At 38.9% G+C, this 25065-nt stretch overlaps 2 protein-coding genes across 2 annotated transcripts in view; one reads left to right on the forward strand and one right to left on the reverse strand.

Annotated features, from left to right (window-relative positions):
• LOC136247709 (uncharacterized protein C2orf73 homolog) overlaps positions 1 to 25065 on the reverse strand; it is a 41033-nt gene that overhangs the window by 322 nt on the left and 15646 nt on the right. The gene's annotated exons all lie outside the window — the stretch shown is intronic.
• LOC136246290 (uncharacterized) lies at positions 9884 to 10701 on the forward strand. Its single transcript, XM_066037693.1, has 5 exons — positions 9884 to 9957; positions 10003 to 10053; positions 10142 to 10294; positions 10347 to 10382; positions 10431 to 10701. Exons 1-5 carry the CDS (start codon positions 9885 to 9887, stop codon positions 10580 to 10582), a joined length of 465 nt encoding a protein of 154 aa, XP_065893765.1. The 5' UTR covers position 9884; the 3' UTR covers positions 10583 to 10701.

Here is a 25065-nt window from a genome sequence, read left to right on the forward strand (position 1 = left end):
GATAACGTTAAAATCACTTTTACATGTTCTGCTACAATTATTTTTGTTCCTAGAAAATTTGATTCTGCTTATTATACAGTACGATAGTTACTGTATAGTAGGGATCACAAAGGAGTAGGCGTGGCCCACAAAATAATATCACCCCAAAACAGCCTCAATTTTCCCGATGACGATGAGGCAGTAGTGGTTAGGTAAAACTAAGCCCAAACAAACTTTCAGATCGACCCGAAATGCTTTCAACAAGTTGCTACGGAATTTTAAAAATTATTTATTTAACTGAATTTTCTACTGACTGATTGACTGACTGACTGCCTGATGCCTTCAGACAAGTGTAACTCAATAACAGCTAAGGCTACGGGCTTGATTTTTTCACTGTTCTACATTGCTTCGGCCCGACTGGTGCCTTTTGGCTAGGGATGCGGGAATTATGCCCGAATAATTTCGGGAATAATGATGGGGTAAAAGAATTGAGCACTATTCCAGCATTTTGATGCATTTTTAGAGCATAATTGGCATAAAAATAAATTAAGATCGAGATACTCTAATAGAGCAGTCACTTACTCTAATAGAACAATCGGCGTGGAATATTTCGTTATCCATTATACTAGTAACTGAGCATCTTGCTGGCAAAAAAGCTTTTCTGACGAATTGACACAGCTAGATTTAGTACTTTAAAGTCTTGCTGTACAATTTACTTACTAAAGAGAAGAACAAGTTATAAAAAGTAGGAATAATTTTGGGAATAATGAGTATTTTTGGGAATAATAAAAGGCATAATGATAAGTTTTTAAAAGAAATTCGGAATAGAATAATGATGAAAATTTTGAGCATAATTCCCACAAGCCTACTTTTGGCATACTGTAGTACGTACAATGTATTCTTCATGGACTTACCAGTGTCCTCCTTTGTGTCCCATTCATCTTTACTGACAGCGAAAAGTGTCGATTTGGTGGTAGCACGTGATGGCTTCCCCTCGTAATGGAAATCGTCTGTATTTTCGTAGTGGCTATTTTGATTGCAGAGGTGCTTTTCAAACAGTTCTTGATCCGAAATGCTGTGTAACGGGTTAAACATAGCTGACAACGAAGCGTAATGGATACTTCACTTTTTAGACAATAATTGATATAGCTGGGGCACACGGTACCATTTCAGATGCGGTATGCGTGGGTTCACCAGTCATAATAATTATTTACAAAAAAAGTTAACAAACAAGTACAGTGGTTCCTCGATTATCCGAACTCGTTGGGCTCTGGGTGTGTTCAGATAATCGAAAAGTTCGGATAATCAAAGCCCATTCATTTATATACAGAGCCTTGCTCAACTACTCTAATAGAACGCACACCTTATATAAAAATACTCTAACAGAGCAGTCATCGCTACAGTTCGGATAACCAAAAGTTCGGTCAATCAATGGCTGGATAATCGAGGGACCACTGTACACAAAAAAAATTTGGTTTTCAATTAGAGTAGGGACCATAGCACATCGATAAAAAGTATTGAAACAAGCTGCAGTACTGCACGATATTAAACAATAAGAAGTGTTATATCACTACTGTGCTCAAGTTCTTATTGTTTTACTGTGATTTAGTATCATGCCTACTCCAACTTGTTTCAATACTTTTTACTGATGTGCTATGGTCCCTACTCTAGTTGAAAATTCCAAATTTTTCTGTGTACTTGCATGTTTAAGGACAAATCTGTACAATTTACAAGCAGTGCTGAAGTGAACAACATTTTTTTACTACCGTAATTTGCTTTATTTTCGTGCAAAATTTTTTATGATAAAAATTTTCATTGTAAAAATATTTTCGTATGATTTACGTGAATGACTGTTCTATTAGAGTAGTTCGATCTTATATAAAAAAAAAATTTGTGCAAGAAATTTTCGTACAAGTTTTTGCATACAAAAATTATTTTACAACGAAAAAAAGCAAATTACAGTATTCAAATAGTTGTGGTTAAAGTGGTAGTATTCTTTAAGCACCCAAACCTTTGTTGAGCAGTAAGGTAAAGTACGAGAGCCTTTCTAAAATCAAGTTTATCAGTACAAATGCACCACTCTGTTTACATTCTCAAGCTACCAAGTTGACTTCATCCATCTGATCACAGCTTATACTACATTGTATTAATGAATCGAACAATGTCATGCCTACCAATTAGTGGAATAATTGTTTCAGAACTAAATACTGGTATTAAACATTATGCACCTTAAATAAGGAAAAATGTGATATAATTTTAGAAAACCATCAAACTGTTGATATCTGTTCAATTTTCAAAAATTAGTTCTTTGGGACAGTGGGATTAGTTTCAGCTTCATAAGTTAAGCAGTGTGGGAAATACAGCAGTAGACAAGCTGGATGAGAAAATAAACTGATATGTAGCCATCAGGAAAATAATCTCCAGGTGCACACATAAGCCATCACAACTTACTAATACAATGGCATAAGGAATGGTTCATTGTGTACACCATGAATTGTGAATCCACCAAGGTGTAGCTTTTGCCCAAGGTACACTTCTTTGTTCGAGAAGGAAGGCGAACTCACTGGAGAAAAAATGTTGGTAGATTCTTTTATCACCACAACATAGAGAAACATCTGTAGCTTACAAACCCTCTTGCGAATGGAGAATTGAACTCCCTATAAACAGACAAACACAATGATGCCCAGGATTTATCTACTGGAGTGTTAATTCGCTGACTAGTGCATGAGGTGATAAAAACTGGCATCTGGAGCTAGCATTGTTTTTAAATGTGTTTTATTACAAAAGAATTATTGTGGATGTGCAGACTTGATGGTTTACCAAATTTGGTCACAAATGATGTAGAAACAAGTCTCAGACTACCCTGTTGTCTTCATGGAGTGACTACCCTGCTGTCTTCATGGAGTGACTACCCTGTTGTCTTCATGGAGTGACTATCCTGTTGTCTTCATGGAGTGCATAATGTATTTGTTTCCATCGTTATGAGTGTTTGTTTATGAAGATTGTTTCATTTAAAATGTGTTCTTACTTGCATGGTGAGTTAGGGCTAAACTATACCTTGTTGGATTTTACTATTCATGATGAACAGTTTAGACCAAGTTATGGTAGTGAAACAAGTGCCAATAGTTACATTGTCACTATACGTACTGGTAGTTGATGATTTCTTAACTGTCTAGCATGATATTCCAAAACTATACTTACCATAATAACTTTACTAACACATTTCATTGGACACTAATAAAACATGTGGGGACCATGTGACTGACATGTAAGAGCTGTGTGTGTCATACAGGTCATCAACTTAGTTGTCCTAATAGAGTAGATAATTCCATTACAACGTTATATTAGTTTAATATCAATGCTTTACAGCACAAGTGCTGAAGGTCTGTAACACACCTGGTCCTACAGCCTGTTCAAAGACATTAGATACAAAGACATTAGATACAAAGACATTAGCTACATAATTGAAAAGTTGCAGAAAGGAGAAAAATTCCATAACTGGACTTAGGTGGCTTCGAACCTGCAGCCATCCGATTTACGCTCGAACGTTTACAGGAGTCTACCAGGTGGTCAGGGTGTTTTCTCCTTGATATTTTCATGTAATTATATCCATAGGAATTCTAGAGAGTGACACATTACCTCTAAGTACCCCAAGTAGAACCAAATGGACACTAGTTAATTTATTAAAGCTTTATAGCACAAGTGCTGAAGGTCTGTAGGACACCTGGTCCTACAGCCTTAGCCATACTATAAATGCTGCATACAACTGTACGTTGTGGACACTTTGGAACCATCAGACACTCTTAACAACTCCAGAATGGAATTACACAAGTTGTTGAAATCCAGCTCATTTCTTATCAAGAAGCCATAAAACACATGACCCCTTCAGCTAATATATATCACACATGTCTGATAGTGCACTGTCATCACTAATGTTCTCTAGAGACTTTAGCTGTTTTCTCAGGACTCAGTTCAAAATGTACACTTAGTGAGGTATCCAGCTTTGTGTAAACGTGTGTACAATGATAAGTGTCCTGATTATCAAGATATCCTTATTAGTGAGGTGTCCTGATTTCAGAGGTATAAATGTGTGTGCACTAATACAAATGGGACCATGGACAAGTGTTGTGAAATAAGGAAGGTTGCCTATACCTGCAGATATACTAGTGGACATCAAATCCCTACTCTTCAGTCTATAACTATGACTGAATTAGGGTCCACTAGTATATCTGCAGGTATAGGCAACCTCCCTTATTTCACAACTTTCAGCTGTTCCCTTGTTTCCCTCCTTTTTTGTTCTTTGATCCCTAATCCAGCTTAAAATTCCTAATTTTCCTTCAACTTGTTTGTTCACTTTTTAATAACACAATTATGACTACTGATTCAGTGGTGATGGGCTGGCTCCATTGCAGTTTGGGGTTCTCCTTGCTTCGCTTCTCCATCATGTGCATCCGTGGTTCTCGGTCACGCTCTAAGTGCCCTGGTGTGCCACCGGCAATAGATCTTGCCATTGCAAAGGGTCATCTACCAGTTCACTAACATTCCCTGGACTTCTGTAGGTTCTTTTAGGTGTCTTTTCTGTAGGTATATCCTTTCTTTTTCCCTTTTTATGTTTTTCTTCTAGCTTGCTTTCCATAGAGATGTGTGGGTGGAAGAGAGTGCCATTGGGACCAGAGATTTAAAAAAAAAGACTACTGAATCCACGTGTACCACATTAAAAGAAAGAATGGCGCCAGGCATTCCATAAAATAATTTTGCATCTAAACGTCTGCCCCAATAATCAATTATGCATTATGTTTCATTTGTATGCTCCGCTAGTTACACAACGTTACAAACGAAGAACAGTACACTTCTCTGCAATGAATTCAGTTGCGGGGGAAAAGCATGACACAGCCAGAGGGAAGCCATATCGTGCTATCACAAATCGACACCTTGTGTTGTCAGTGAAAAGAACTGGAACACAAAGGAGGACAAAGGTAAGTCCATGATACGTGCATTGTACGTACTGCGGTTTGCGAAAAGGCACGACATGTAATCATAAAGTACAGTAGTACTGTATATTAGGGATCATGCAGTTTTGGGGTTTCTTGTCCAAAAATATCACCCTAAAACCAGCCTCAAATTTCCTTCATAATAGCTTGCCAGTATTGGTTAGACATAGCCAAGCCCAAAAATGCCTTCAGAGTGACCCCAAACCCTTACAACAAGTTTCTATGGAAATTTTAAAAATATCCTATTTAACAAAATTTTCTACTGACTAACTAACTGATGCCTTCAGCCAAGCATAACTTGACAATAGGTAAGGCTACGGGCTTGATTTTTTCACTGTTCGATGTTGCTTCATCCCGAAACCACTTGTATTTCTGCAGGTATAGGCAACCTTCCTTGTTTCACAACTTTATAGCTGTTCCCTTGTTTCCCTCCTTTTTTGTTCTTTGATCTCTAATCCAGCTTACATTTATAATTTTTCCTTCTACTTGTTTTGTTTACTTTTTTAATAACACAATTATGACTACTGAATCCACTTATACCACATTAACCCTTAAACCCGCACACGCCAATAAATCGGCTTTGACGCATGGTTGTAAACAAAGCGTTGTAACTTGCACACCGTTCTTCCTATGGCTACATAATCAACACCATTTTATTCGTAATTAAACAAGGATTAAACTGATACCTAGGGATTTACCCTAGCACGAAAGCATGGGGCCACAACGCCACAACTCACCCTGAAACTAAAGTAGCGGTCAAAAAAGTTTCATTGTGTTTGCCTAGCGTTTTAAAAAATGCAACGCAAATGCTCCACTTAGAGAAGGCTTCCAAGAACGCACACGGAACGCAAATGCTTCACTAGCAAAAAGGAGTATATGGCGGTAAAAACCTCCATCAAACTACAACAGTACAATGTAAGCTAAGCCATTGATAGTAACAGCCGTTGTCTATACGATTTAGTTAATAGTCAAAGATTATTATGATTATTGTTATAACTTGGCTGTAGGTATCTGCCTAATGGCAAGTGGACGGTGTTTACAAACAAAAACTACACCTAACTTGTACTCTATCCGATGGCTACCATAGTTTATATAGCTGTTTCTAACCCATGTGTGTCTATTTCTTTTTATCCAGTTAGACAACCAACACTTACTTTGCCAGCAGTAGCGAAGGGAAGAGGAGTTACAGCCAACTGGCTAACCTACCAGCTGAAGACGAAACTCTTCATTCTTACGTAGCTAGAAATATTCATTTAATGTTCTATATTATACTAACATCAGTATCAGGAAGCTAGATTTACGCAGCTGAGTAGCAGCTTTGCCCCAACTGACACTTCACAAAACAAAAACTCTACCATTTAAACCCCCATGGTCACGCCCATTTAGTGATTTGGCAGCTTGGACTCGGACTTATGCTCTCACAACCACAGGTTAGCTTAATCAGTTTATATTTCGTGTAACTCACGGCAGCTTTCATGGATATATCCTTATTGACGACTTACTCAACTGCTTTGTAGATTTTTTGAGCCCAGTCACAGCCTGTCAGCAAATGAATTGCTAATTAAACTTTCATTAAATATGCCATGCAAATTATTTCATAATGTTTGTGTGTGTGTGTGTGTGTGTGTGTGCTTGTGGTAGTTTTCAGTCAAGTTCCTACTCGGTAGACTTTCCTGCTGTAGGCGCTTTCAACGGAATCTAAATTATATATTAGAGTAATAAATCTATTACCAGATGGTCCTATTTCCGGACACCTGTAGTTGCCAAACCAAAGGATGACTGAATCTAATAACGGCAGCGTAGAAGGCCCAGTGCTAGAGTGCTTCGCACACAAAATCTCAGCCCGATTGCTTGAAGCACGTAGAAATACGGAGCAAAAATATCTGTCCGAAAAAACAATCGGTTATCGGACAAAAACATCAATGCTCCGGACAGTGGGTCTGAACTCTGCAACAAAAGATCTGATTTCCCCCAAACTGTGGGGTTGTAACCTCAGTCTATGGTTGTATGCTGACGAAAATCTGGAGACTCAGCTATCGGGGAGATACAGCACTATGAAACTGACGTGTTTCAGCGTATACTATTTCCGGACACTAAAAATAGTTAATATTTGTAAAGCAAAATGTTAATTCAGTGATACAGCACCACTTAATTTGATGAAACGGTTATAACAAACAATACACTGCCATGTTTACATTCAAATAATACAAATCCTGCTACTTTTCATCGACTACTAATATTTTCGAGCAATTGCAAAAAGTATAGCTAGCTGTATCTAGGTAGCTGCCTAAGTAATTACAGTCTCACGGCCGTGTCTTGTAACTTTCACCTGTTCAAGTAAGTCAATATTATGATATAGTACTGTACAGAATAATTATAATTTAAATACTTCTTTAGATAAACAGTGACTTTGAGCAACTGCCTCATCAGTTGTTTATACCCCGAGATTTAGCTAGCTAGCTAGCTAGCTAGTGCCTGCTTTAATTGTCTTTATATCACCCTGACACTGGAACTTCAGAAAATACTCATTCAGGATAGTGTGTGTGTGTGATTACATTATTTATTTGATTTGTCAGTAAGGTGAAAAGAAGTACTTAACCGAAATTATAGGTGTATATACTAGGTATAATAATGATACATGTGCAGCTTATTATTATAAACTATATTTTACTGTATAGACATAATGATGGATGAAGTTCCACTTGCACAAAGGATTGTTTGTGATGCATTTCCTGTGACAAGAACCACTAACATAGTGGAATCTGCAAGAGCAGTGCAGCAGTGCAGCAGGCTGTAGAGGCTGTACGTAAAGGAGAATCCATACGATCTGCTGCACTTATGTTTAATGTTGCTAAATCGACTATTCATGATCATGTCACTGGAAAGGCTGCATCACGTGGACCTTCACCTTATTTAACAACAACAGGAGCTTGCAAGCTTTTTATATGATGTGCTGATATATGTTATGGCCACACCCTATAGCAAGTTCTGGCTTTGGTCCAGAACATTCTTGATTCCAAGGGGATCAAGAAGCAAGTGATAGAGGGTGGTGGCAAAAGTTTAGCCAATGCCACCAGAGTGTCACACTTCGCACAGCAGTGCCATTATGAGTTGCCAGAGCTATGGCAACTGATAATGATATTTTAGATAGATATTTTAAATGGTGCTAGACACATTTACAGCCAATGGAGTTCTGCACAAGGCACCACAAATATACAATTGTGATGAAACAGGGATGCCACTTGGAGCAACACACCGTAAAGTTGTTGCAAGTGTTGGTAGTAATCCTAGCTACATTACAAGTAATAAGCAGCAGATAACTGTTTTAGCCTGTATAAGTGCTGCAGGGGTGACACTGCCGCCATTTGTCATCTTCAAAGAAAAGCTATTAACTATACTTTAACAATTGGGGAGGTTCCAGGAACTCTTTATGTCTTTCTGCCAAGTGTTGGATTACCCGTGAGCTCTTTGCACAGTGGTTCCATCAGCATTTTCTAGCTTACATACCTAAACACTGGCCTGTAGTATTGTTGATGGATGGGCATTCATCCCACTATTGCCCTGAAACCATTCGTATGGCTGCTAAACAGCAAGTAGTTTTGTGCACTCTGCCACGACACACAACACACCTGACACAGCCTTTAGATAGTGGGTGCATGCTTTGGGCTACTCAAAGCATCATGGCGTCAAGTTTGTCAAAGGTATTGTGCTAAGAACCCTGGAAAAGTTGTAAGTGTTTATGACTTTTCTCAATTATTCAGTCAAGCATATGACAATTGGAAATATTACCAGTGGCTTCCAGGTCACAGGTGTCTACCCAGTTGACCAAAGTGCTATTCATTTGCCTCAAGACACCAGACAAAGCCAACGATTTCAACCTGAGGCTCTTGCAGTGCAGTCAGGACTTGCATACATACTACTGTACAGTCCTGTTCCAACTAGCAGAACTGCAAGCAGAACACTGCCATCTGACCCACCCTCAGCCTCATGCCACTCCCCTGCAACATCATCTAGTTTTGGAAGCAATTCTTTTCTAGAGCGGTCACAATCTGAGGATAATCTGAGTATTGGTAACAGCAATAGCAGCAGCTATTGTATGCTGTCACAGCAAAGAATATCAAGTGCAGGCAGGATGTTGTCCACATGCACACCAATAGCACCTAGCAAACTTCCCACAAAGCAGCTAAAGTCATGTGGACAAGTTCTAACATCAGCAGACTATATGCAGAAAATGGAGGAGAAGGAACAGTCCCAGAATGCAAAAAAGGTGAAAAACTAAAGAAATGTTCTATCTGGTAAGTGTAAAATGGATTTCTATTTGTATATTAATTTTCCTAGGCAAGAAGCAGGCTGAAGCTGTGGCTATAGTCCAATTCATGGTTCAGATTCTGATCCAGAAAGTGAGCTATAAGTGTTGTGGCTATTGTCAGTGCCATTGGTGGTGTTTATAGTTGTGGTAAGTTTCAGCAGAGCAGAACTTCAGAAATTTGTGAAACATTATCAAAATGGATATGACTTGACCAACGCTACAACCAACGGTTGTATATACACCATCCGGAAGATTATCAAAAACTTATCAACAAAGGTAACTATTAACTAACAGCAACAATCACAGTTGCTATATTTTTTCATTTCTTTAGATCTACCAGGCAACATGTCACCAATTCTGTTCACTCCATCTAGCAATTCAACACCGACAAGAACACCTGCAAGAAAAGGTATTTGCAATAGTAAGTGGTATTAACTCTCAGCATTATCAATAATTAATGAACTATAATGTGTGTGTCAAATAATTAAATAATAGTCTACATAACTGATGAAATAAGGTTTTTGTTATATATAGGCCAGGAATTCTGTATAATAATAATAATAATAATAATAATAATAATAATAATATAATACACATGGTCATACATGTACATAGCTGTATCCAAGAAGAGAGAGCGATCTAATAGAGATAAGAGCAGTAGGACAGATGACAGGAGAGGTACTACATTGCTGATAGCAAACTACATACAATGCATTCGTATAGCCTCGAGGATTCCAAAGTCAACAGTCAAGCTTGGCCAGGCTAAGACTAGAGGTACTAGCTACACTAGTTTGACACATGCACGAGTTACAACCCTCTATCGCTAGCTATATAATTTGCATATTCATATATGCCTTTGTAGCTAAAGTTACTTGGAAAGAGCCAGTAGAATGCACTGGTCACCAAACTACATTTGGTTCAAGTAGAAATAAAGGCTATCTAGAAAGTGCTACCACAAGATCTAAATCTACATGTACAGCAACCAAAAGATGCTTACAGAAGAAGAAAGTACCAGGTACAGTGTATGGGTATATGTGTGCATGCATGCGTAATCTTATATCATTTAGTTAACTTTGATGAAAGAAGAGATGAAGATGATCACGGTGAGCTTATACCCATTGTCAAAATTTGTACATTACTTATTGCTATAGAGCTGTGTGTAGCTGAACCCTGCATAATTGAATTTCTGTCGGATGAAGTGGGATGGATAGCTTGTGATGTGTGCTCTAGGTGGTATCATAAATACTGCTGTCACTTGGCTGAAGGGGATAACCCACGTCGCTTTCAGTGTGAAAAGCACTGATCAATGATTCGTACCAATGAGTTATGAAGAATTGCTGATTTGTGACATTCTGAATTAGCTATGTACACATAACTTAAGCGTATTATATGACATGGTTTGTGATCATAGATATTACCTGACTCTGGTAGGCTTAACAGTAAAACCCCTGCATGGTCCCTGTATAGCTATATGTATCTGTCTGCAGTTAGCTAAGGGGCTGGAATAAGCAAAAGTGCTCTAATGCCAGTGCACTGACATCAGTGATGTCAGTGCACTGGCCTTGGAGCACTTTTGCTTTTACTAGCACATTCCAGCCCCTTAAGAAGGTCAGTTTTTAGAACAAATTATGTAGTTACACAGAAAAAACCTGGCTATTAAATTTCTGAATGACCAAGTCCAGTCAGTAGACTCAATTGGCATAGATTTACACAATGCAGCTGTTGTAAACAAGATGGACTGTACCTAGTAGTAGTATAGTGTCTACAGTGATTGCTCCTCTAAATTGAGTGGCTGTAGAGATCCTGCAAACGCTTGGCTTACCGCAAACCTAACTCACGTGGTGTCCGGAAATAGTACACGCTGAAACACGTCGATTTTATCATGCTGTATCTCCCAGTTGGTGGATAGCTGAGTCTCCAGATTTTCGTCAGCATACAACCATAGACTACCCCACAGTTTGGGGGAAATCGGATCTTTCATTGCAGAGTTCAGACCCACTGTCCGGAGTATTGATATTTTCGTCTGATAACCGATTGTTTTTTTGTTTTTTTCCGGACAGATATTTTTGCTCCGTATTCCTACGTGCTTCAAGCAATCGGGCTGAGATTTTGCGTGTGAAGCACTCTAGCACTGGGCCTTCTACGCTGCAATTATCCAGATTCAGTCATCCATTCATTTGGCAACTACAGGTGTCTGGAAATAGGACTGTCCGGTAATAGATTTATTACTCTAGTATTAGTATTATTATCAATTTTGTCAAAATGGCAGGGTCGTACAGAAGGACAAGTCTGCAAACATACTCCCCACAATTAAACATACATACAGTAACATTAAATGCACACGAATACAATAACTAAGACAAGGCAGATAGCTAATAACAGAGCAATACACAACAGGACAAAAAAGAGAAAGTAGAAATTGGCGAAGGGCAGCACAGAATAGATTTGACTTCTTAATCTGTAGGATGGAATGCGGTATGGTGTTGCAAAGAAAAGGGCTGTTTACAAAAAAAGAGAAGTGATACAAATTAATAGTAGATACAATTGGCCGGATCGATAAAGGATGAGATCTAGTTGAGGTTTCGAGTAACTGAAAATGATTGTGAAAAGGTAAAGAGTTTCTGTGGTGCAGACTATCATGTACATGGCAAATGGAGAAATACTTGTGGCACTGCTTGATGGTAGGCCAGTGTAACTCTTGCATACAGTCACCAGAAGATTTACTCCAGCAATACGATAATGGATTCCACCTCCTATTGGAAGCCCAACAGGCAGCCCTATGTTGTATTGATTCCAAAAGATTGACATTGGTATTGGAGTAAAGATGCTACACTGGACAGGCATAATCCAGGACAGGCCGGACAATACACTTGTAAGCAATGGACTTAATTGATATTGAAGAGTTGTAGAGATGATGACGAAGGAAGTTGAATGATCTAGAAGCCTTAGCTGAAACATATTTACAATGTTCATTCCAACTGAGTTTGGAGTCAACAAGTACACCAAGGTATCGTACTACAGGATGATGTGAAATATATAGAAAAGGTAGCTATATGATCGCTAACCTGATACATAGGCCATCATGCTGCTGAATCCTGTGTCTCATCCATTTATTACCAGCCTTCCTTCAACGTTTCGTAAACTGGTAAGCCTAAAAATACACGAAAACCGAAATGCAGATAGAAGGTAACGAGGAATGCAACGCAACCGCAACTCAAATGTAGAGCACCCCAACGGAAACGCAAAGGGAACTTTTTATTGGCTGCTACTGTATTGGCTGATACTGTATTGGCTGCTACTGTATTGGCTGCTACTGTATTGGCTGATACTGTATTGGCTGCTACTGTATTGGCTGCTACTGTATTGGCTGCTACTGTATTGGCTGCTACTGTATTGCTACGCAAAATAAGTACGCAAACCCCTTACATACTTTTAGAAAATGGTTAATATCTCTTTCCTACTTCATCAGATTCGTGTAAAATAAACACGAGGCAATTCCCTATTCAATGGCGATCTATAGTTCACAAGATTTAATTAATTGGTAATATGGCTGCCATCACTAGTATTGAGAAATAACGGAAAATCGAGCCACTGTTTTCCATCGCTCCATAACAAGTAAGCCTCTGTTGTTACAGTGGTTATTTAGACTTCCTCATGTAGCCCAATGAATAAACTTTCCATTGGTATAGCTTTAGGCTAATAGAGTTAGGCTAGTCTGGCTAGACAGGCCATTTTAAATGGTTTTGTGTAATCATGTATTTATTAAAATTACGTACGGGTTTAAGGGTTAAAAGAAAGATTGGATTCCACAAAATAATTTTGCATCTGAACACGTGCCCCAATAATCAGTTACACACTGACAAGTGAGGTGGTCATTACGCTTTGTTTGTACTGTAGCTATGTTCCACTCGTTACACAGTGTTACAAACGAAGAACAGTACAAGAAACTTCTCTGCAAAGAATCCAGTTGCTACGAAAAATGTGGGCGAAAGGCATGACACAGCCAGAGGGAAGCAGTATTGCAGTATCGCAAATCGACACCTTGCATAGTCAGCGAAAAGAACTGGAACATAATGGAGGACAAAGGTAGGTTGATGATATGTGCATTGTACGTACTGCGGTTGGCGAAAAGGCAATGTCGGGACAAAGCAACGTCGAACAGTGAAAAAATCAAGCCCGTAGCCTTATTCATTGTCGAGTTATGCTTGGTTGAAAGGCATCAGTTAGTTAGTCAGTAGAAAATTTAATTAAATAGGAAATTTTTAAAATTTCCATAGAAACTTGTTGTAAGAGTTTGGGGTCACTCTGAAGAGTTTTGGGCTTGGCTATGTCTAACCAACACTGGCAAGCTGTTATGAAGGAAATTTGAGGCTGGTTTTAGGGTGATATTTTTGGGTAAGAAAGCCCAAAATGGCATGATCCCTAATATACAGTACTACTGTTCTGCACGATATTGGTTTTCTATGTTATCCATGTGGCTGTTTAGTACCAGTGACTTACTGCCCGCTTTAAAACAAGCACTGCGCTATGAGAAGCCATATAATACAGGCGATTCTACTGTTTGTTGCTGGAAAGCTTATCACAGTCTTTACAAATAAAGCAGTTATCTATATATACAACTACACAGAAAAAATGGAATTTTCAACTAGAGTAGGGACCATAGCACATCGATAAAAAGTACTGAAACAAGCTGGAGTAGTGCATGATATTAAATCACAGTAAAACAATAAGAAGTGTTATATCCCTACTGTGCTCAAGAAATGCACAGTAGGGATATAACACTTCTTATTGTTTTACTGTGATTTAGCTTGTTTCAGTACTTTTTATCGATGTGCTATGGTCCCTACTCTAGTTGAAAATTCCAATTTTTCTGTGTACTTGTTTGTTAACTTTTTTTTGTAAACAATTATTATGACTGGTGAACCCACGCATACCGCATCTGAAATGACGCCGCGCCCCCAAATTATTGTTTGGAAAGTGAAGTATCCATTATGCTTCGTTGTCAGCTATGTTCAATCCTTTACGCAGCATTTCGAATCAAGAATTGTTCGAAAAGCACCTCTGCAATCCACGCATATCAAAAGAAATGGTGCCGCGCGCCCCGGGTTATATCAATAGTTATCGTCTGAAAAGTGAAGTATTCGTTGTCGGCTATGTTCAACCCATTACACAGCAGTACAAATCAAGAACTGTTTGAAAAGCGCCTCTGCTATCAAAATAGCCACTATGACAAATACGGACGATTTTCGTCATGAAGGGAAGCCATCACGTGCTATTGCCAAATCGACACTTTTTGCTGTCAGCAAAGATGAATGGGACACAAAGGAGTAAGTCCATGAAGAAGGCATGGCACAAACTGCGATATGCCAAAAGGCACATCTTGGGCTGAAGCAACATCAAACGGAGAAAAAAATCAAGCCCCTAGCTGCAGCCGTTATTGAGGTATGCTTGTCTGAAAACATCAGTCAGTCAGTCAGTCAGTCAGTAGAAAATTCCGTTGAATAAATTTTTAAAAATTCCATAGCGACTTGTTGAATGCATTTCGAGTCGATCTGAAGGCTTTTTTGGCCTTAGATTTGCCTAACCAATACTGCCTTATCATCGTCAGGAAAATTGAGGCTGGTTTCTGGGTGATGCTAGTTTGTGGGCCACGCCTACTCCTTTATGGCCCCTACTATACAGTACTATCGTACTATATGATGATAAAGCTGAAAAGCCATCTGACCGTATACAATTCTGATGGCGTCCAACAACTTTCTTGCCAGATGATGCACATATTGAAGCGTTTTTTTGTGCCAACCAAAGCACTCATCACCTAAGAATTATCTCGCTTTTAACTGAAGCTTCTAACTGCCGTTGTTCATCATTCACAGCACAATTAGTGCAAGGGTGTAGACAAAAATTTTGCTTGATTTCTTTCTGTAAACTGCATGCAAACACCTATTCCATTCAACTTAAGCATGCCTTTATAAACAGCTTATCAAGACAGTGTAACCACAAGTGACATTTAGTCCATGTGATAGAGCGTGAGGTTTGAAACTGGTAAGGGTGTGAGTGCAAATCTCAGTTGTATCACTGTTTTTCTTTTTCAAAACCTTTTGGTTACAACTTTTCTTCAACAACCTGTTTTGATACTACTTTTTAAATGTATTTTGGCAGCCTTTTTGGTAACAGGTTTTGCTGTTATGTGTTCTTTTCATTCACTCTGTAGTGAAACCTGTATATTAGGGACTGACCAAAGTGTCCTGATGATCAAGGTTTCCTGAATTTTCAGGTCAGTTACATGCTAAGGGATACTTTAGGAGCACTACCAAGTGTCCAGATTATGTAGGTGTCCTCATTTTCAGGTGTCCTGATTAACAGGTTCCACTGTATTGGTTGATAATAGTTAATAATAGCTAATTTTGCTGTACAAAGGTGATGACAATAGGTGATAACAGTCAGTAGTAGCTTACTCAAAATATCATACAGTACTGTAAATGTAGAGATCATGGAGGTTAGAGGTGATGACAATAGGTTGTAGTGTAATAATGGGAGTGTTGTAGTATTGTTAACATACAAAGCTCAGCCTGCACCGTAGGCATGTACATTATGTAGTTTCTTTTTGTTGTCAGTAAGTTAAATGTAATATAAATATTGTGTACATGACAGGTACTATACTAATATCACATAAGTGCCTATATGGTATACATCAGCGTTGGAAGTGGGTCACACCTGTTGACCCACTTGACCCACAAACCAATGTGGATGTGACCCACATGATAGTTTTTATATTTTTAATTGTATTGTAAAATGAGAGATATAAATTAAGATACAATTGAAATCTGTAATTTGCTAATTGATTGTACAAAAATCATTAAAATTGATAAGGTCTTGTCCATGTACAGTTAGATTATCCCTTTTCTAACAGCTTCATAAAAGACAACAGTGGATTCCACAGCATCATCCTTTAGGTGGTTCCTATCTTTCCATGCAATACGTCCTGCCCCACTAAAATGCCTCTCAGACTCAGCACTAGATACTGGTATGACTAACACTTGCCGTGCCAAACAACTCAAAATCGGAAAGTTAAAGCTCTACTGTCCCTGGATCAAATACCGACCTCACAGCATCAGGCTGCTGTAAATCTACAACAGTTATAGAGTTGTGATGTCGGAACTCTACATCAACATCAGCTTCAAAATCTGACTACTTTTAAAGATACTGGAAGCCACATTTCTAAATTCAGCAAATGGGTCATATTTTGCCTTCTTGGTAGATGTTTCATTATCAGGGCATTCTGCTGTGGCTGTCATGTCTTCAAGGTCAATGAGTACAATTTAGTGCTCTCCCCACAAGACCTTTCCCATCCTGTATTGATAGAGGTGGACAAACAGTGGCATGCATAATTAATGTGACACTTGGAGTTTGTTGCAGCTACCATGTTTGCACCTTTATCAGTGGCATGTGAGACACACGATTTCAGCCTTCATATCACGACCGCTTGCTGATCTCACAATTTCTCACGATTTTCAATAAAATTTCCTAAGGCACGCTAAATCTCCTTGATTTAAGCCCCAAAACGTCTTTGTAGCAGGTATCACGTGATCAGTTAATTAGAAAAGTGGGGTGCCTCTTATTTTGAACTGGAAATTTGGCGGTTTCCAGTATTTTTGACTATGTCACGAGTCACTATGCTGTCAAACTCAATGAACTGAACATTATTTGAAGGCGAGAAAAGATTCAACACACATGGAAGGTGAAGAATAAGGTAAAATCCTACCAGTTGTGGTATTAGTACAAATGTTTATTGCTTAATTTCGGTTGTTGTGAGGTGTACTTGTGCAAAAAATCTGACTAAATCCACTGCTGGATACTGATTACTCAAGAAATGAGAGGTGATTTCAATGATGAATCACTGGTGAACCAGTACATCAACTGAGTTGAAAGACTGATATCACGTGATTCAATGATGGAGCAAAGATAGTAGGTTCTTGTCATATAGCTAGTAGGCTACACTGTAGCATAGAGATATTATAAGCTGCGGTAAACAGCAGTATTGCACCCACATAGCTAGCTAGTTGTACTTTTAAAACATTTTTTTGTTAAAACAAATGTATGTGCATGAGCCCCATCATAAAGATGGTAGGCTTCACAGCTGCATGGGGTATGGGTGGCTGGCTTTCTCACGGCCAGGTCTGCTTCCAGGTTGAGAAGTCTGTCTTTGTGCCTAGTGATTTTTCTTCCCCATTTGCCATTCTTTTACAAAGAAGACGGGACTTACACACACTGCAACAAGCAACACCACGTACTTGCTCATTCTTTACTGCCGGGATCCCAAACAAGACGAAACTGGTCCCAAGCACGACTGCCCTTCGACTTCTTGTTAATCTTAAGAACCAACTCTCCCGACGCCACACGCTTTGTAACAGTTTGAGGCGATATGGCATCACACGGTTCAGAATGAATACCAGCAGATGGCGGCTCAGACGCAATGTTCAACAGTGCCGCTCCTTCGCGCAAATCTGATGCTCGACCAGAAGCCATATTTCAAGTTCACGTGATCTAATTAATTATCCGGGTCACATCTGGATAATTTATTTCGCGGATGAGACCCACTCGACCCGGAAAAAAAGTGACCCGAATGACCCGGATTTGCCGGGTCATCCGACCCACTTCCAACGCTGGTATACATTATAGGTATGTACAGTAGTACAATATTACAGTTGTCATTGCTTATGTAGCTACACACAGCTCCGCTGTTTAAAATTATCTGTATGCTCACATCATTCCAGTGTACTTGCAGGATGGCCTCATGTTCTTTAAAAGTGACATGCAACATAGTTACACGAATTTCAATGCATGGTTTCCATTACATGATGTGTATGCCCACAATATAATATGCAATATGGCAACTTCCGCATTGTAGGGCAGGTACCAATAAATTAATGTCTTTTGTAGTCAATCTTTTATCAAATGATGCTACATGTATAGCCTGCATAATAGGACAGGTACTACTAGCAGGGGCGGATTTAGGATTTATAAAGGGGGGGGGGCACTAATCTCTTGGGTGGAGGTGTGCTTCAGCATGCAAAGCATGCTGGAACTAGGGGGGTCTGGGGGCATGCCTCCCACATTCCCCAGGAAAATAGATGTTAAAATACTGCAATTTGGGGACATTTTGCATATTTCTGCCTGTAGATATTTTATACACTGCCTTTAGATTATAGGTATGGCTCTACGCAGCATTTGATAATGGAAAGGTTTGGGCAGCCAAGCACATGATGCACCCTCTCACAGTTGCATGCATGATAATGTTAAAACTGGAAAATTTTGAATTTGAATGATACGAGATTGAATCTGAGCATTTTTAATGGAAATTGTGTACCTGAATTAAGTATACTGGTACTGTTAATAACTACACAAGTAGATGAACAAGCCTTTTAAACAGACCAGTGCACTTCATTGTATGTATAGGCGCAGGTAGGTTTTGAAAAATTCCATAACAGAACCAACTTTTATGCTTACACTGAATGTTCTATTAGAGTAGTTAGGTGACTGTTCTATTAGAGTATCTCGATCTTGTACTCCTCCAATGCTGATCCAGGTCCTTGTTGCATAACCTTTAGCATAAATCTACTGACAATGCCTTGGAAAGATGTTTATAAGGTGGGTTTATGAGTATTTGTATTATTAGTGATCATGTGATTATGCTAAGATAAAATTTTATTATAATTCTCAACATATTGATCAAGTAAAGCCTAAAAGTGAAGGGGGGGGGGGAGGGCTTCAGCCTCCAAAGCCCCCATCCCCTGGATCCACCCCTGACTAGAATCATCCACATTGTTTCCACCCTGTGTGTTATAAGCATACACATTACTACAGTACAGTTCTGCAGGTTCCGGAGTACCTGTATATATGCTTCTCATGATTTTGGTATACTTTGCAAGATGTTGGTATTAAAAATGATACCGCAGGGCCGGAGCCCAGAGATTCTGAGTGGTCAGGCCATGGACTGCAATGGAGGTCATAGTCATGCACACTAAATTTTATTGATTTGAAATTTAAATCAGATTATCTACTGTAATTTTGTTTGTGTGTGCTAGCTACAGCATGCATTAACATGCTAAGCTAAGGAAGTCTGGGGGCATGCTCCCTGGGAAAAATTTTGAAAATACATGTTCTGGAATGGCATCTGGAAGCTATTTTACATACATGGTCTCTTTCTGCTTTTAACACCAAGAATATATCCAGGTAATTTTGAGCTACTGTATACCAATTAATTCAATTTAATATATAGCTAGTAGCTAATTTTACTTTCATGATACAAAGTGAGTTTAGTTCTTGAGATACTGAAGCAATTTTGATTGTAATTGTTAATACATAACATGCATTATCAATTAGCCTATTGTGCAATTCTATGCAGATAGTTCACTGGAAAGTAATTTGAAGACAATTAAAATGGATATAATGGCTTAGATCAACCAGACTGAACCAGTGTAATAAGAGTATTGGTGAATGCTCTATTAGACTATCACGATGACTGTTCTATTAGAGTATAATGTGATGACTGCTCTATTAGAGTATCTCGATCTTTTTGCAAATTCAAGTGACTGAAAAGTGGTCCGGCCAATGCCGGACCGGCCGGACTGTGGGCTCCGGCCCTGTACCACCATGCATGCTATAGGGCATGAATGGTACTTGGTTGTTATTATAATGTGGTCACTGCACATACCAATGCTAGTATGTAATAAAAAGAAGGGTCACAGAATAACCAAGGAAACTTGCTGTACTAGCTTTCTCACAAGCCATTAAGGTGGCGATAAAGCAATGACGCACACAAGAAGCCATAGCAAATACATATGACGTAACATATCATATACTACGCAATTTGTGGTAAATCAGGCGGGGGCTAATTCGGCGCAGAACCATAATAAACTTACCAAGCGTAAAACAGCCACGAATAACAGGTGAGTTGTTAGCAAAAACAACAAGCAGCTGCTGTTACACATTTCAGGTGGAATGTAACTCACCTTTACAACAAATTGACAACCTTGACAACATGAAAACAAGCGCTACTAATAATTATTATTTGTTTCGCCTCACCTTACAGCCTGTTACAAACATTATCTTTTCTCTGTAGACACGGGTTGAACAGCCACGAAACCTCGTATGAATGGTAAGCAATAGTGTCTGAATAATTCTACGTATCGGTATATCATATGTCCATTCTATGGCTTCTTCGCTTGGTGCGAACGGTGAAACAAGGCTATCATCTGCTTTTAAATGCCATATATTTCGACTTGTAAATCGCTTCCACTTATTGATACATAGGATGATTCTTGTAATAGTATGCTTTCATCATGTGAAGTATTGGAGCTAAAACTTGAGGTTATTGAGAGATAACGCGTCTTCTGTGGTCCACTAAGTACCACCGATTTCTTGGTTTGAGAGCAGTTCTACGCTTTATACTCTCTACGAATGATAGATTCCTGTATGCATAGTTTATTTGTATGCAAAATTAAGTACTAGCTTTCAATATGTCTTAAATTGAGACCATGTTGAGACACAGCAGATTGTTGTCAAGAATGCGCGTTATTACTTTAGCGCCACCTTAAAATCTAAACCAAAACAGCCAAGCTGTAAAAAAAGAGTGCGGCCCACAAAAAGGCCAAGGTGAAAAAAAAAAGTGAAATCCAAGGTGGCAGCCAAGAAATGGCTGTGATGGTAGGTTAATGGCAAAAATTTTAATTACGACAATTCAGGTGAATTTGTGTTGCCTCCTCCACTAGGATTCGGCACCAAATTCACCTGAATTGTCGTAATTAAAATTTTTGCCATTAACCTACCATCACAGCCATTTCTTGGCCACCACCTTGGATTTCACATCTTTTTTCACCTTGGGGGCTGCACTCTTTTTTTTACAGCTTGGCTGTTTTTGGTTTAGATATCACTTCTTTTTGTATTGCAAGCCACAAAGCTGGCCATATGGCTTTGATGCTTCCTTTTAACTTGTTTCTGTTTTCTTTACTGCAGGAATTGTGGAACAAAGTAAGTAATTGTGTGTATAGCTTTTGTCTGATGAAATATTTGCATACTTAACATGATTATCACATACTGTAGTTAATAAGGTGACTTCTTATACATAACTGAACTGTAGCTGAAACTCTCATTGTTTCTAGCTGAACTATCTACAGGATGATTGTTTCTAGCTGAACTCTCTACAGGTGATTTGTTTGCAGCTGAACTCTCTACATGGTTTCTTTGTAGCTGAACTCTCAACAAGGTGACTTGTTCTAGATGAATTCTCTACAGGGTGGCTGAACTCTCTACAGGGTGATTTGTTTGCAACTGAATTCTCTACAAGATGATTTGTTTCTAGCTGATCTCTCTATAGTGTAACTTGATTGCAGCTGAACTCTCTACAGGATGGTTTCTTTGTAGCTGATCTCTCTACAGGGTGACTTGTTTCTAGCTGATCTCTGGATGACTTGTTTCTAGCTGATCTCTCTACACGGTGACTTGTTTGTAGCTGAACTCTCTATAGAGTTGTCTGTTTCTAATTGAACTCTCTACAGGATGGTTTCTTTGTACCTAATCTCTCTACAGGGTAACTTGTTTCTAGCTGATCTCTCCATAGGGTGACTTGTTTCTAGCATTCTCTATAGGGTTTTCTGTTTGTAATTGAACTCTCTACAGGATGGTTTCTTTGTAGCTGATCTCTCTACAGGGTGAGTTGTTTCTAGCTGATCTCTCTACAGGGTGAACTTGTTTCTGGCTGAACTCTCTACAGATTATTTGTTTGCAGCTGAACTCTCTACATGGTGGTTTCTTAGTAGCTGAACTCTCTACAGGGTGATTTGTTTGCAGCTGAACTCTCTAAATGGTGGTTTCTTTGTAACTGAACTCTATAATTATAGTGATGTCTTGTATCTGATCTCTCTACTGGATGACTTGTTTCTAGTTGATCTCTCTATAGAGTTATAACTTTCTCTATAGAGATAACTATAACTTGTTTGTATAGCTGAACTCTTTACTGGGAGGTTTTTTTTGATTGGTTGCTGAACTCTCCAGCTACACGGTGACTTGTTTGTACTACAGAGTGACTTGTCTGTAGCTGAACTCTCTATAGAGTGACTTACTTGTAGCTGAGCATTGTATAAAGTAACTTGTTTGTAGCTGATCTACGTAGATGAACTCTCTACTGGGTAGTTTTTTTTGTAGCTGAACCCTCTACGCAGTGACTTGTTTGTAGCTGAATTCTCTACAGAGTGACTTGTTGTAGCTGAACTCTCTACAAGGTGACTTATTTATAACTGAATTTTCTTCAGTGTGACTTATAATGTTCTGAATCTCTACAGCAACATATTTGTAGCTGAACTCTCTACAGGGTAAATTGCTTGTAGCTGAATTGTCTATAAGATTAACTGTTTGTAGCTGAACTCCCTACAGAATAACTTGCAATGTAATGGAGTAAGTTATAAACAAGCTGAATGCTCTATTAGGGTGACTGTTCTATTAGAGTATCTTGACCTTGCATTTGCTACACGTAGTTGGCTTTGGAATCATAACTCAGTGGTTTGTAATCCGATTCTTCTGTACTACTGCAAGGACTTTCTATGATAATTATTCCAGCTATACACTGGTTTTCAGCTCATTGCTCTAAGCGGTTTGCCCGGTAGGCGTGAAAACTAATAGTTTTTTTTATTCATAAAAATCGATCGCATAATTGTGACACAGGTTGGGTTTTGTGTCATATCTCGATGGCCTTTAACTGGATTCCTTTCAAACCACAAAAAGGTACTCCTACAATGATTACTCCATCTACATAGTGATTTTCAGCTCATTCCTTCAAGTGGTTTACCCTGTGGGCGTGACAGACTTTCGACCTTATTTTATGCAAATAATCGGTCATAACTCCGTGAATGTTCAACAGATTCCTACCAAACTTGGAATTGAGATTTGCCTTAATGAGCCCTTTAAGGTTACGGGATAGTGAGCGACTGTCAAACAAAAATTTTATTACGTAATTAAGGCGGGCTTGGTGTTGTTGTGTTTTGTATCAGCTGGTAACAGGCTTAAATTGTTGGGAGAATAATAGCGTGCTGACTGGACAGTTACAAGGTACAAGAAAACACACATAACAGTACAAGATAACATAGATACAACACACTTAGCAACTGGCGCACCTGTAAACGCATGCGTAGTTTTGCTGACTAATGGTGATATTTTCCTGAACCAAAAATCAGGACTGTCAAACTAGTTGTTAACATTTTGTATAAACAGACTACTAGTCTGGCTTCTTGTCTAGGTCCTAATGGAGCCATTTGTTAGAAATAATGTTTCTAGTGCTTGTGATATCAATTTAAAAATTAATTTTGTCACCACAGTGTCTTGCTTTAGGCCATATTGTAGTCATATTTCAGCAACTATACACATTATTCACAAATCCTCTTGTCAGTCCCTCACAAGTGATGTTCTTCAAACCTTAGAATTGTTAGTAAGTTCTCATGGTTCTTCATTGGTCTGATTTTTGGTTCACAGTTTTCACTGTTTGGCATGGGGACAACTCATGTTTCCATAACAACATTTGAATTCCATGTCGATTTATGAGAAGTTAAGAATGCATAAATATTTGATAACAATACATTAAGAAAAATCAAACCCCTAATCATGAAAAATGATCGATAGTGTACATGTGGGGTTTACAGTATCCCTTAAACTTAAGTGTGCCAAATTTCAGCCCGATTGGAGCACGCATTTGTGTTTTATGGTGGATTTTGTGAAATGTGTGAAAAGAAGTAGAAGAAAAAACGAAGAAAAAATACCCAAACTTTGGCTGCTCGTATCTCGGAAATGGCTGGAGCGATTTTCTTCAAATTTGGAATGTGGACTCCCCTACCTAGCCGGCACTTCTGTAGCAACTTTGGTTTCAATCAGATGAGGAATCACGGAGCTACAAAGGTGTGAAAATCACATTTACTTTCTTCCTGTTAATATACTCACGGTGTGGCGCGCCGGCTTCTTGGGCCGCACAACACACTATTGTGTGTCTTGATACCAAGTAAATTAAATGCAGAAATATCTGTTTTATAGCTTCATGGGAGTATACATAAAAATAATTTGTGGGTCTCTAATTATCTGGATTGCACAACAGAAAAACAAGCTACCATCACAGGCAGAGCAATGGATACATGCACATGTTGTAGATAATGCAAATATTGGATCAACTATCGGTTATTGGCTTTTTTTGGTGGAATCAATATCGGATATCAGTATACGCCAAAAACCCATATCAGTACAGCTCTAATTATTAGTGAGGAGTATGTGATCCAGTCAGAGAAAACCGGTCTCATCGTCCATGTCAGCAGATTCGAATTTTCACCCAGGACACAAAAGCTACATGAATAAACTATCTAATTCCACAATCAAAATCAACTAGACTTGAGTGGTCTGATTTTGCTGGCTGCTTTTCCCAAGCCCAGTGGCGATCCGTACATGCGTTGTGGGGCCTTAATGGAGCTCTGGTCAGCCTGGGGATGACTGTATGTGGCTGTACAGTTCTGTGGTGTTGAATAAGTACCTCTGCTATGAATTTCCTTTCATTTTAACCAATTTTGAGACCTTAATGGCCCAAAATTTGGCCTAATTCTCCCTACGCCTTCCTTTTCAATTTTTGAACACCATCTTGCCTACCTTGCCTCCCACCCCTTTTGCAGCTCGCCTGATACACTCGGTTTAAAACTATCTAGAATGGCAGGAAACTTAGTTGCTGGCTACTTTCACAGTGGATGTTCTGGAAGGTAA

This window comes from Dysidea avara, chromosome 2 (genome assembly GCF_963678975.1).
Source record: "Dysidea avara chromosome 2, odDysAvar1.4, whole genome shotgun sequence".
Taxonomy (NCBI): domain Eukaryota; kingdom Metazoa; phylum Porifera; class Demospongiae; order Dictyoceratida; family Dysideidae; genus Dysidea; species Dysidea avara.